The sequence below is a fragment of the Centrocercus urophasianus genome, unplaced genomic scaffold (assembly GCF_019232065.1).
Source record: "Centrocercus urophasianus isolate 14NV4802_14NV808 unplaced genomic scaffold, USGS_Curo_1.0 seq_17, whole genome shotgun sequence".
Lineage (NCBI taxonomy): Eukaryota > Metazoa > Chordata > Aves > Galliformes > Phasianidae > Centrocercus > Centrocercus urophasianus.
The window spans coordinates 7,625,054-7,637,518 of record NW_024884722.1 but is presented as its reverse complement, the minus strand read 5'-3'; the positions used below and the strand labels follow the sequence as shown (position 1 = coordinate 7,637,518).

The 12,465-nt window shown below is 48.4% G+C and overlaps 1 protein-coding gene across 4 annotated transcripts in view; it reads right to left on the bottom strand.

Moving 5' to 3' along the window:
• Positions 1–1,755: 1,755 nt before the first annotated feature.
• AFAP1L2 (actin filament associated protein 1 like 2) overlaps positions 1,756–12,465 on the bottom strand; it is a 55,439-nt gene continuing 44,729 nt past the window's right edge. For 3 of the 4 annotated variants that reach the window (XM_042817746.1, XM_042817750.1, XM_042817749.1), the window contains 14 exons: positions 11,998–12,203; positions 11,274–11,453; positions 10,648–10,737; positions 9,890–9,974; positions 9,476–9,580; positions 8,720–8,931; positions 6,907–7,052; positions 6,463–6,574; positions 5,664–5,900; positions 5,396–5,573; positions 5,077–5,244; positions 4,434–4,615; positions 4,163–4,291; positions 1,756–3,460 (listed from right to left, as the gene is read on the bottom strand). In XM_042817746.1, the coding sequence (XP_042673680.1) occupies positions 3,434–3,460; positions 4,163–4,291; positions 4,434–4,615; positions 5,077–5,244; positions 5,396–5,573; positions 5,664–5,900; positions 6,463–6,574; positions 6,907–7,052; positions 8,720–8,931; positions 9,476–9,580; positions 9,890–9,974; positions 10,648–10,737; positions 11,274–11,453; positions 11,998–12,203 (2,057 nt within the window). In that variant the 3' untranslated portion in view covers positions 1,756–3,433. The remainder of the gene's footprint in view (positions 3,461–4,162; positions 4,292–4,433; positions 4,616–5,076; positions 5,245–5,395; positions 5,574–5,663; positions 5,901–6,462; positions 6,575–6,906; positions 7,053–8,719; positions 8,932–9,475; positions 9,581–9,889; positions 9,975–10,647; positions 10,738–11,273; positions 11,454–11,997; positions 12,204–12,465) is intronic. The other variant, XM_042817748.1, reaches the window with a different exon arrangement.

Genomic DNA, 12,465 nt, shown 5'->3' with positions numbered 1-12,465 from the left:
CAATAACTGCAGAATGAAATCAAATACAGTCCCTGGTGAGCAGGGACTTACCTGGAGGAAGGGCTGACATTTTGGTAGAAAGAAATGATTCTACCAAGATCGTTCATATAGGCAGCGCTGCATAAGCACTGTCTCCACTGCATAAGTGTTATCTGAAGGGAGAAGGGGTGATACCAGGTTCACAGATAACCTCAGAAGCCGTGGTTTGTGTTTGTGGAGATGGCTGGATTCCAGCTGAGCTGCACAGGAGCCTCTTCCCAGTCTCTCTGTGCATCCCCTGCTGGGTGCTGGGTCCAAGATCATGACTTCTTCCCCTCACTGCCCCGTTTGCAGTCCTCCCTTTCTGTAGGGCTTTACCAAAGGAGAGCACAAACCCATCAGCACAGCCCAGTGGCCCTGCTCGTAGGGGGCAAAGCACTCTGTGAGGTAAGGAGGTGTCAGGGCAGCGGGAGGAGAGGGAACAGCCAACCTGGTAACTTGGGTTGGGGAATGCTGGATGTGCACTGATCCCACAGCTCAGCAGGACATGGCTGAGCAGTTGTTGGAGTTGTTCCTGGCTAATTTCTTGGTCCTTTCTCCTGCAAATCTTAATTAAAAAAGGGTAAGTGGCTCAGGGCTCTGACATAACTCCTTATTAAATTCATCCCCGCGGACTTGCTTTGAATTCCATCAGAAATGTTTAATGAGAATGTGTCTGAAAGGAGCTCATGCCCTGAAGGCTGGGGGATGCTTGAGCCTGGAAAGACATGCAGGGGTCCCTGTGAGCCAGCACTAATCCTGTCTGGGTTAGCAGGGCACAGAGCCCATGGACAAGGCCAGCACGTCACTGGGTGTCAGGGCAGCTGCTAACAGAGCTGTGAATTCCTCTTAATCTGTATGATTCCAGCAGGAACCTTCACTGGTCATGGGCCAGGTGCTGACTGCAGGGGAGAGCCTATTTCTCCTGCAAGGAACTGGGATTTAGGTAAGTGCCATGAATTTCACCCCCTTGGGTCTTACCTTCCCTTTGTCCCTGTGTTTCCTGTGCAACACAAGCAAAATCATGCCTGCTGTGACTAGTAAATATCACATGAGCTCTCCTTAAGGCCAGCTGTCTTCAGCTCATAACAAACATGCAAATCTTATTCTCTGCAGTACAAATAAATTTGTTAATGCCCCAGCTATTTAGCTAACTTCTACATCTTAACAAGAAATGTTCTTTTTCAACTTTAAAATGTGGCTGAGATCCTAGGAAACTGCATTTGTTAGCAGGTCAAGGTCAAGATCCATGGGGATCAAGGCAGGGTTGTGCTAGGAAAGGCTGGACCCGATACTGATGGGCAGAGCTGCTGGGGAGCAATCCTTGCTAACCCTTTTCCTTCCTTTCCAGCTAAACTCCTTCCTCCTTTTCCTGTCAGTGATGGGAGCAGGCACCAAGCACTGCACACAGTTGCCACATGGTGGCAAGCAGAAGGTGAGGGACTTCTCACGCATTTTCCGTCTGCTGATTCATTTTGTTATTTGAGCTACTGGCAGGAGCCTATTTTGTGTTATTTGTGCAAATTACCAGGGATCTTTTCAGTAGGTTAGCTGACAGAAAGGTTTTTCATTTCCATTGCTGTCACTCTCGAATACTGAATTATTTGTTTAAGACTTAGTCCTTGTGGATGGCCTAGCTAAGGAACTTCATGATGGTGGTGGTTTGAAGTGCATGAAAGATACTAGAAAGCAGATCAGGGACAAGCCTCACTAACATAGAATACACTGGTAACATGATAATAGTCAACATTTTATTATAAAACCCTCTAAAGCGCCACTTTATAGGTCACAGTTAGAATAAAGGAAATGCTTTGAGTTAAGAAAACAATGGGGACACAGAGACATTACTTAACAATTCTTGTCTGGGAAACATGTTTACCACCCAGCAGAGCCAACAGGGCAGAAAGCACAGCTGCTCTCATCCATGTTAGCTGGTTACAGCTGTGAGAGCTGAACAAGCTCTGCAGACAGCAGGGTGTAGGAGGAGAGTGTGGTGCTGTGTGTGTGCTTAGGGTGGGAACAGGAGCTCCTAACAGCTTAGGATGGGGCAAAACAAAAGCTTCTTGGTGTCCATGACCTCCCTGTGCTCTGGAGAGGAAACTCCAGGTGGATGGATTTCTCTGTGCCTCTCTTTGAATTGTAATGTCTCTAAGTTTTAGCAGTTCCAGGCACGCAATCTCTCTCATTGAACAGCTTGGCCACAGAGCAGAGGGATGAGCTTTGCCAGGACACAGCATCCAAAGACTATGTTAAGTTTTAATGATCTAGAAATAAGGGTGATAGCACCAGGACAGCTAGCAGCCATCCAGAGACAGGGAGGAGAGCAGGTCCAGCACCCATCTGAACCCATGCAAAGGGGCTCTTTCCCACAGGGGTGTTTAGCAATATACAGCTGCTGCTAGGGGTTGTGCTGCAGCTCCACAGGGACCAGAGAGCAGCAGCAGTGTGGTGCTGAGTGCCAGAGCAGGAGCACAGAGCTACCTTTACCTCCTCTCAGAAAAGGCATCATATCCAGCATCCTCATTCAGCAGGGTAAGCAGGCCTGGGACTTTGGTATGTCATTAACAAGCCTTCAACTATGATTATTCTTTTTCAGAACAAACTCCTCAGGTGAAGGAGATCAAGATCCTCAAGAACTTTTAGTGACTCTGTTTGGAAGATCACTTTTGCACAGAGCCCTTGGTTCCACCAGTCTGTAACACAGCACGAGAAGGTGAGCAGGCATCCTCCTCCACATTCTGGCAAATCAGCCCTACCACAGGCTGGTAGCATTAAGCCTGTGCATGATGCAATTGGTCACTGAAAATCCTTGCTGCATGTGTATGTACAGTCAGTTCCCTGTAATGCTGAGAGGGTCCTTCCTACTGGACAGGTGCCTGTGTGCTTCTCATCTGTGTCTTGCTGATGAGTCAGACCTGGGCATCTGGATGATCTGCAGCTGAGGGACAGCAGCAAGGCAGGTGAGACATTAGCTGGCTGCAATTTGCCATGACAGGTTGAAAATCATGGGGGGATGAAGACTAGCAGAGGACCGCCCTGAACTCACTACTGTCACTAATATAGAAACCTTAATAACTCGTCAATAAACCTTCAGAGTAGAAATACACAAAACACCCCTATGTACAGTAACATTCTTGTTTACAGCAACTGGGTTAGGAATCTGATGCAAGGATTGCCACCAGTTGTTATTGTTTTAGCTACGTGATGGGACTTGTCTGGAAAGAGCAAGATTGTTTGGGATAAGTGGTAGCAGCAGCTGCTGACTCCACTGCTGCATCCAAGCAGGCGGCGTGAGGCGGAGGAGGTGCTTGGTGTGGGTTGTGCTGCACACCCAACATCCACCTACTGGTGTTCGAATCCCCTTTTCTATGCATGGGCAGTTCCAGTCTTTAGTCCATCTCTGAAAAATGTACTTCTAACTTGCGCCTTTTTTCTCCCATTCCTGCCAAAGAACAAAGGTGAATTAGTCAAAATGGTAAACCTGGCAAGCTGCAGTAGCTCTGATAAGCTCAGGAGCAGCCTGTTCATCTCTTAGCTAACTGGTTTTGGCTACCTGGCGGGTCAGAGATTTCTGCTTTCATTACAGACTTCCCATTCCAGACAGCAGAGGCACTGCTGCACGTGAGCAGGATGGAGATAGTGTGCAACATTTAAAGGAGAGGCAAAGAAAAGCTCAGCCAGTGTCTCTCTTTTGTTACAAAGATAGAACATAGTAAGGAGAACTCCATATGAAGCAGTGGAGAAACTGAAACTGCTCCTGTCCATGTTGGGCTGCTGTTTCCAGCCACTGGAGATGTAGTCTGAAACCCCATGAGATGTCAGCTATATTGCTTGGGGCAGGAGCAGACTGTCACATTGCCTCCTAATTAAACCTCAAATGTGTATCAGCACAGTGAGAGTAAACCACTCGTTTACTCCAGTTGCTGCCAACACAAGCAGTGTGGCTCAGCTCCAGTTACAGTGACTAATTTAAATCACAGTCAGAACAAACTTGGGTGAAAGGACCAGAGGAAAACCAGGCTGCTGTGAAGCATGGGTCAGCATGCTTCCTAAACACCCAACCTGACCACAGCCATCCCTGCTGGGCTGCCTTGCTGCCAGGACAGGGAGCAGTGGTTACCCCACACACTCACTGGCACGTTACCTTAGCTTTCTGTAGGACTGTCCCCTTCCCTGTCACCATGACAGACAAAGGCCTGTTTTTCAGAGCCGTTGCTGAGTTGACTGGTGAGCTCTCTGCACTAGTTGCTGGACTGGCAGGTTTTGTTTGAGTCTGCAACAAAAATAATGGAAATCACAATGACTTACTTCATTCTAGAGAGAGAAATTGTGGCCTTTTTTAGCACTATCTTGTAGAAAAGCTCCACAATCCCAACCCAATTGTTTTCCAGTGGAACACTGGCTTTGAAACCTACCCGGGGAGCTGTATTCTCCAAGTGCGTGGTGTCCACAGTGGTGCCCAACGTCACAGGACCAGACTCTGCCTTCTTCAGGTTCTCCTTCACCTCAACCAGGCTCAGCTCCAGGTCTACCCTTCGGCTTTCTTTCCTCTTGCATTCTTCATCTATCTCCTTCAGCCTCTGCTCCAGGTTCTTGTCTGCAAAAACAGGTAAGGTGCTGCAGGAAATCGGGAGACCTGGGGGGTAACTGGGGGGAGCAGAGATCAGCTACAGGAGTTTGTGTTACTCCTGTACATACTACTTATACTTTGCCCCAAGATGGACCATAGCAGAGCCAGCTCCAGTTCCATGTGGTGTGGTCTAGCTCAGAGTGCCAAGTCTATCCTGGCTGTCACAGAACCAAGGCAAATCATGCCATCATGGCACGACTTGCCTGTCCCTCCCATGCCACGAGATGGAAACCAGGACTCAGGGTCCATTCTTTTCCAGTATTTCAGCACTGATTCCCCTGGCAGCAGGTCTCATGTTAGTGTACCTGTGGTCCCGAAGTTGGTGATGGAGGTGCAGAGACCCTTCTGGTCCCAAGTTTGTGACCTCTTTCACCTCCATAGTCCCCACCTTGACTTGTTTCTGCACGTTGCCTCTTGCCTGGCTCTACCTGTACATCCTGCAAGCATCTCCTTCAACTCCCGCCTCTCCTTGCGCAGCTGGGTGAGCTGAGCCCGGATTTCATCCTTCTCCTTCTCCAGCCGCTCCTTTTCCTCCGTAAACCGCTTCACCTCTGCCTCTGTCCTGTTCTTGCCCAGCTTGGTTTCCACCGCTGCCACTGAAAATGCAAGCCCCCAAGACCATCACAGACAGGGAAAAAGCAAAAAAAGGAATACAGGTGCATACAGTCAAAAATGAGTGAGACTTGTGTAAGCCTTAGGAGGCTCAGCAAGCTGCTTGTATACTGCAGGGCAGAGCTTCCCACTCACCAGGCAGTGGCATCTTGGGTCGGTGTGCGGGCATCAGCTGTGGGCTGCCCACTGGTACAGAGCCTGCTGGTGGCTCGGGGGCGGTCTGTGGGAAGGTGATGTTCTGCTGCTGCGTCTGGATTTTCACAGTGGGCACCTGTGGTGGTGGCTCTTCAGGTTCCGGCTTTTCTGAGTGTTTCTGAGGCAGAGGATAGGGGAATGGAGGTGGGACGATGTGGTGGGGAACCAGATCTCTGCTGAATCCTGGCCCCAAACCACACTGAAATACCTGCTCTGAGGTCTCCTCCTTTTTGCAGGGCTCGGCATCCTTATCCGCTGGGGCTGTCTCAGCTGTGCTGTCTGCTACAGCCTTATTGCCAGCCCTCTCTAGAGCTGGTGAGCTCAGGGATGAAGGCTGACATGGCTTCTTGCCAGCACAGTGCAGGAATGACTTCACTGGGGTGAGATCCAGGTACACCCTATCTTGGTCCCCTTCCAACTTGCTCTCACTCTTGGGTACTTCCTCCTGCAAAAGGTGAATGTTCCCATGAAAAGAGACCATCTGCTGGAGCCAGAAGCACATGCCAAGTCTCACTGAAGAGCAGAGCATGTCAGGCAGTCTGTGATGTTTTCCGTAAACTCTTCCATGATTGAACAGGGTCACAACCCCATTTTCTAAGTCATTCCTTAAGGGATATTTAAAGTGTACAGAAAATCACCTTCACTCTCCTTCATTAAGTCTTTCCAGCGGTTGCAGCAGCCTCATGCAGGCATCTCAGTATTTTGTAGATCTAGGATCAGAGCCCTTGACCCCAGCAGAGCCTGCCCTGTCTTTATGGGATGGCTCTCGTGCAGTGGGAGGAGTTTTGGTAAAACAGAGTCCAAAGAACCCATGGCCACCAACTCATCTGTGCTGTTAGCAGACAGAAACTGTGGGCTTTCACTGCAAGTAACTGCAGATCTAAATGCACTCTGCTGGAAACCTCCCATATTTCTCAGCAGCTCCTCACCACTATCCACTTCTCTGGATTTCCCCAAGGGCTGGGCCTCCCCTTCTCTGAATGCTGTTCCCAGCTGGGGCTCCTTACCACTGGCACATCTGGCAGATCCACGTCATCATAGAGCTCTTCCTGTTGTACCCTTCCCTTGGGCAGGTTGTCGATGTAGGCATTGGGCTCAGAGTATTTCCTCTGCATTAGGCTGTGAACAGGCAGCAGGACATTCTATCAGGAGGGGTAGGTCTTGCTGCATCCTCACATTGTGCTGAATTTTGGGACATCTGTGCTTAAGCCTTTGCACACCCAGCCCCACAAACCTGGGTGCACACCCCTTTCCCCGTGGCAGCAGTGCACAGGTTGAATGCATCACGTGGGGACAAGTGCTGTCCTGTCTTGCATTGGATTTCAAAGAGAGCAGTCAAGCTGCATGCAGGGCTGAAGCACCCAAGCCCTGCTGCCAGCATGTAGGGACCCCTGTCCAGCTTGGTTCCCACTCCCCCAGCTGCAAGAAGCACTGTGGCACCCCATACATACAAGAAAGAGTTCTTTGCAGCGCTCACGATGCAGGAGACTCTGTCAGCGTCCACATAATCATAGGTAAATTCCTCTGGGTCTGTTTTTGAGCCTGACTCGGACAAGAGGAGCCCCAGCCAGTGGCCCATCTCCTCCGAGGACTTTGCCTGTGAGGTGACCAGACAGATGTTATGAGTAGCTACAGCAGCGTCCCTGGGCTCCTACAGCTACTGCCAAGCTAGCCTTGGTAGGAAACTGCACTGGCAGCCCTCCGGCCTTGCAAGTAGGAAGATAAACAGCACAGTATTTATTATATTAAACCTGAGACTACATTGAAAAAAATAAAAAAGTACTGTTCTGTATATGGACTGATTTGCAAATTTGGGACATAGATATATAAATGCAGCTCCTCTGTCCTCTAGAACGTATAGTCAGTCTGCATTTTTCTTGCTACGGTGAGCAACTCAGCTGCATATGATAGTGAAAATATCTCGAGGACTAAAGACGCTTTCATGGAAAAAGTGCATTTTCTGTTCTAGACCAGCAGAGTGCAGTAACACGATTTCCAAACACCAGGCCCAAGCACAGCAAAGCCTGTGCATTCCTTATACCAGAGCCCCAAAGCCTCCCCTGGGTCTTAGCAAAGAAGAGAAGGGGAGAGATTAAAGTATGGTTAGGGAAGAACTTCAAAGACAGCCCCCTGGCTACAACACAGTCAGTACCAAATTCCCAGTGCAGTGAACAGCCTGACATTTTGCAAAATTAAACATTAAATATTGTGCCTGGAAGTCAGATTTAGCAAATAGCCACATGTACTTTCCAGTAGTGGATGACTTCCACCTGAAGCAAGAAGTGGGCTGATGCAGACATCTTTTGCTTTGATCTGAAGCATTAGAGCAGTAAGTACAAAGCAAAATTCAGGGTAAGTGAATCCCAAACTGGAAAGTATATTTTAAGCTTCCAACCTGTTTTATTTAGCATAGAATGCAGTGCCAGGGAAGCCAGCCAGAAGTCTGTACATTGAGTCTGACATCCCAACAAAATACAGTTTCTTCCATTCACAAAACATAGATTTTCTCAGTACCTCTTCACATCTGTAATTAGGCAAAAATTTTTGGACGCAGACATACTCTGAACCAGAGGCTAAACAAAAACACCTAAAAACGTCATGGCAGGCACTCAAAGTCAGTTGTTTAGCTATAAATATTCCACCAACTGGAAAAATACAGGAAATGGCTCACATTGTCCACCTCCTACTATAATCACGCTGTTGTCGTCAGAGAGAACTAAGATTAGAGATAAGCAGTGCTGGATTCAGGCAAAGGAAAGTAACAGATGGAGATGAATTCACTTTCAGGAGCAGATCTGTGATCAGTTTACTTGGAATGCACTCATAACCCCTGGCTGAGAACTCTCGTTTTCAGAAGAATAAGTTTTCTATTCCTCTTAATCAGAATTAAATCTCTGAAGTGACACCCCTCTCATCAAGCATTAACTAAGATGTGTCCCCTAATCATCCCAGCTAAGCCTGTAGCCAGTGGAGAGAGATGGGCAATTCCAGAGAACCCTTCATCCCATCCTAAAATGAGTGCCTACAATGAAGGCTGAACGCTCCTCTGGAGATGCCAGCATCCGAGGCAGCCTGGATTGCCTGCCAAGACACCTTCTAGGTGACTGTGGGCTGGTGAACCAAAGTTGGATACTTCAGGCTCAGTTTTGCTGGACTGAAGGTTCCTCTAAAGAGCCTTGAAAGCATTTAGCTTGCAGACACAGGTTTTAGGCCTGCTATGACACCCAAGCTAAAACAGAACACGTATAGGGATGTACACCTTACCTCCAGAACAACCCGTTCTTCCCCATTGTGCAAGATGCGGAAGGAATAGAGATGATCAGGGCTTGGCTCTGGGACAACTTCACAGCCTGCCAAACTTAGGGGCTGCTGAGCCAGTTTGCTTCGGTTCTTGTCCTGGTAGAAATGGAGGTGACCATCTTTTATCTGACACCAACGGGATTTCCACTGGCTGTTCACTAGCACATTCAGGTAACCTGCAAGCAAGCACAGGTTGTATTTAGTTGTGTTTTGCACCCTGCACACAGGTTCTGAGATCACTGCAAAAAGCCACAGGCAATGACACAGAGCAAAAAATAAAGGTAAGTGGTCCTGAACCATGCAAGACAGATTGAAGGGGTGAAAAACTGTTCAAAATGGGGCACTTGACATTCAGGTTAGGTTTGGAGCAGCGAGCTGGCTACACATGGTTGGACAAAACTAGTCCCAAGTGATGAATTCTAGTTGACCTACACAACCTCCTCCCACCTGAATCCCATGTCCTGGTTGATCGAGGCAGAGCAGCACAAGATGCTGTGTGCATGTCTGGCATTATTTGCCCTTCTTGAGTCACCCTGTGAGCCCTTGCCTGGCCTTGTAAGCAACACAGTCACCTCAACATGTAAAAAGCACCATGAAGTGCACGGAATTACTGGCACACACCAAGTTGGTAGTGGCCCTTTTGCCTCCTGCAGTGGGGCAACTTGATGCATAGTGTAGCTAGGTGCTCACCCCGCAGTGCACACCACTCACAACACTTACTTGAAGTCTCCAGGGATCTCTCCGGGCTATCCAGAGAGCTGGATTTCTTCCTCCCGAGGTTCATGAGGTTGCTTAGTTTTAGGCCAGCTGTGCCCTTCTTTTTAACTACCAAAAAGGAAACAAAACATGCATGGTTTTTCAAACTCACAGACATGCAGCCCACTCTCCCAGCTAGGTGTCCTGCCCCAAAGCTCCCTGCACTGCAGCCATGCAACACAGCACTGTGGCACACACCCACAGAAACTCTGAGCTGCTATTCCACTATACAAAAAAATGCAATGAAATCAAGTTCACAGTTTTTGCCCCACATTGGGTCAGTATGGGGTGGCAGCAGCAGGGAGCAGTAGCTGCAGAAGCTTGGTGCACACAGGGTTAGTGCCATGCTTTCCCTGCATTCCCAGGGGGAGTTTTTACCATCCTTTGTCTCGACTGTCTCAGGGTGCCCATCTGTGCTGCTGCCGCTCTCTGAGGCTGCAGAATACCTCTCGGAGAGGTCCACCTGCCAACAAGCACAGGACATCAGCTCTGCAGATGCACACAGCCTGTCCCTCCAGCAAGCACTCATCCCAGGTGATTAATTTCCTGGCAAAACAGTTTATTTTCCAGGAGGGAACGCTCAGGTAGGAAACCAGCAGCTTAGGATTTGATGCCAGTAAAACAGACACGTCACAGATTTGAGATCACACATTTCTAAGTCCCAGTAAGAGGACATGGGCAGAGGAAATGGCCAGATGCCCAAAGAAGCTCATTCTGGCTGTCCAACATGAAGGTTTCTTTCTCCTTCCATGGTTTTGGAACAAGCTGTTACCAGGGCAGCACCCCCTTAACATGGACTAAAGGTGATCTCTAGCACTGTCATTCAGAGATTTACATCCCTTCCAAAACTCCTGCTAAGCACAACTGCCCTCGGGATAAGATAGCAGCTGTTCCCCTGAATAGAAGGGAGCCCAGCACTGAAACAGTTCTGGGGGTAATTTGCAGCAAGAAGTTTAAGATTTTCAAAGGAAAGTAAGATTGTTCCAATAATGCTCCTTTTTAGCGCAGAAGGCTGATTACATTTGTATCAGTCCCTGCTCAAACAAAATTAATGTACTTTGAGCTGTTACTTAAAGGGATAGGGTGGGAATGTCATCCCTACAGCTATTTATCCTATCTGTAGAGACCAAATGTACCTTTGGGTAATTGAGACGCTGTGACTCTGGGATGTACTGGTTGCCTTCACTGCCTCCTTCACACTGCAGACCACTGGTCTCCTGGATTACCTGCACAGAAGAAAGAAAACATGTCTGGTGAGTAGAACTGCAGTAACCCAGAGGTGAAAATGAGGTGCTGTATTTGTATATGGGCTTTTAGTGAGGAAGGAGTTGGAACATGCAAGGACAGGATGGAGATAAGATACGGTCTTGTTGGGATTCAGCAGGAGGAATGTCTCTTGGAGATATACAACCCCACACAGGACCGTGAGGCATGTAGTCCTCCCACATTTCCCCTCATTTTTATCTTCCTTCTGCATCACCAGGGAATCAAGGAAATAACCCTACAGGACCCTTCCAAAAGGCTCTCTCTAGTTACTGCTCCCTCACAATGCTCACACTGCCACCAGCACAGGGAGAAGCAGGGGCTGAGCCACCTCCCTGTGCATGGAGGCAGCAGGATGGAAGTGAGCAGCTTCTCTCCTTGCACATAAGGCTGCTAATGGGCTGGTACAACTGACACTGCAGCGTGAAGGAAATGCAACTCAGGGACCTGCCTTCCCTGGCAGGTGAAGGCCTGGGCAAACCCCAGAGGTGTCACTGACCCTGAGCCACTGCTCTGCCTGATCTTTACTCTGCAGCCCCAGCACGATGACATCGGCGTTCATGGGGATGATCTTCAGCTTGTGTTCTTTCTTCCTCACTTGCTTTTCCTTGTGAATGACAGTGCAGCCCAGCAAATTCACGTCCAGTTGAGGGTTGTGGTCTTTGGAGCTCTTGTAGCACTGGGAGGGGAAGATGGAAGTCAGGTAGGAGCCAAGAAGAGCCTTCCCTTCTACTTGCTGGCAGGAACTGACCACTGGAAGGGGCTCAATGCAACCACATGCATGAACTGCACCAAAGGTTTAGGTCCCATAAAGATGAGACGTATTCTAGCCATGCAGTCTACACACAGGTCACTTCTACATGTACATGCATACACGTTCCTGTGTATACGTATAAATAGTTGCAAGTATTTCTTACAAGTATTGCTAGTTAGCCAAGTATGAGGTTAGCCAGCGGCTTTAGTATCCCTTCTGCTTAATCACTTGAGAAAGTTTTCCCAAACAGAACTCTAGGTATTTTGGGAGTCTGGGATTCTGACACCCCTTAGATCCCCTCTGCAACACCATGCTCACATCACTTCTGAAAATGGAATAGCATCCCTACGCTCACAGGATTTTTTTGAAGCGTTACTTCTAGAGGCGCTCTGCCAGCATTGGCCTAAGGCATCACTCCGCTCCCCAGCTCAAAAATATAGGTTGTTTTAGGCAGTGAGGATTTACCCACCAGCAGCCTGGTGTCCTTGATGACACACAGCTGTTTTGCCCACTGTCCCAGCCACTTCTTTCTCCACAGGAATGCACAGATGCGGGCATCCTTCATCAGCTCAATGGTGGCTTCTGTGGATGGCCACTGATGGGTTGCTGACTTGCCTTTGCTGCTCTCTTCTTCATCATAAGATTCATATGAGCTGCTAACAGCTTCACCATCTTCTATAACGAAAGCAAAGCTTTATCACTAACACATCTCCAGGACAACCCTGGGCCTATTGCTTGCCTCAGCCACACTCTGACATGCAAAAGTTTCAAGCACAGGAACGTGTTTTTTGAGGATAACCTACAGGATAAGAATCAATAGGAAAACAACCCTTATAGATCTGTTTTTTATTGTTGTTTTTTTTCTAGACCGATGCCAATCTTGGTGTTTTGAGCCTGATAGTCTCAGTCATCAAACACTCAAAAGACACGTCTCAGT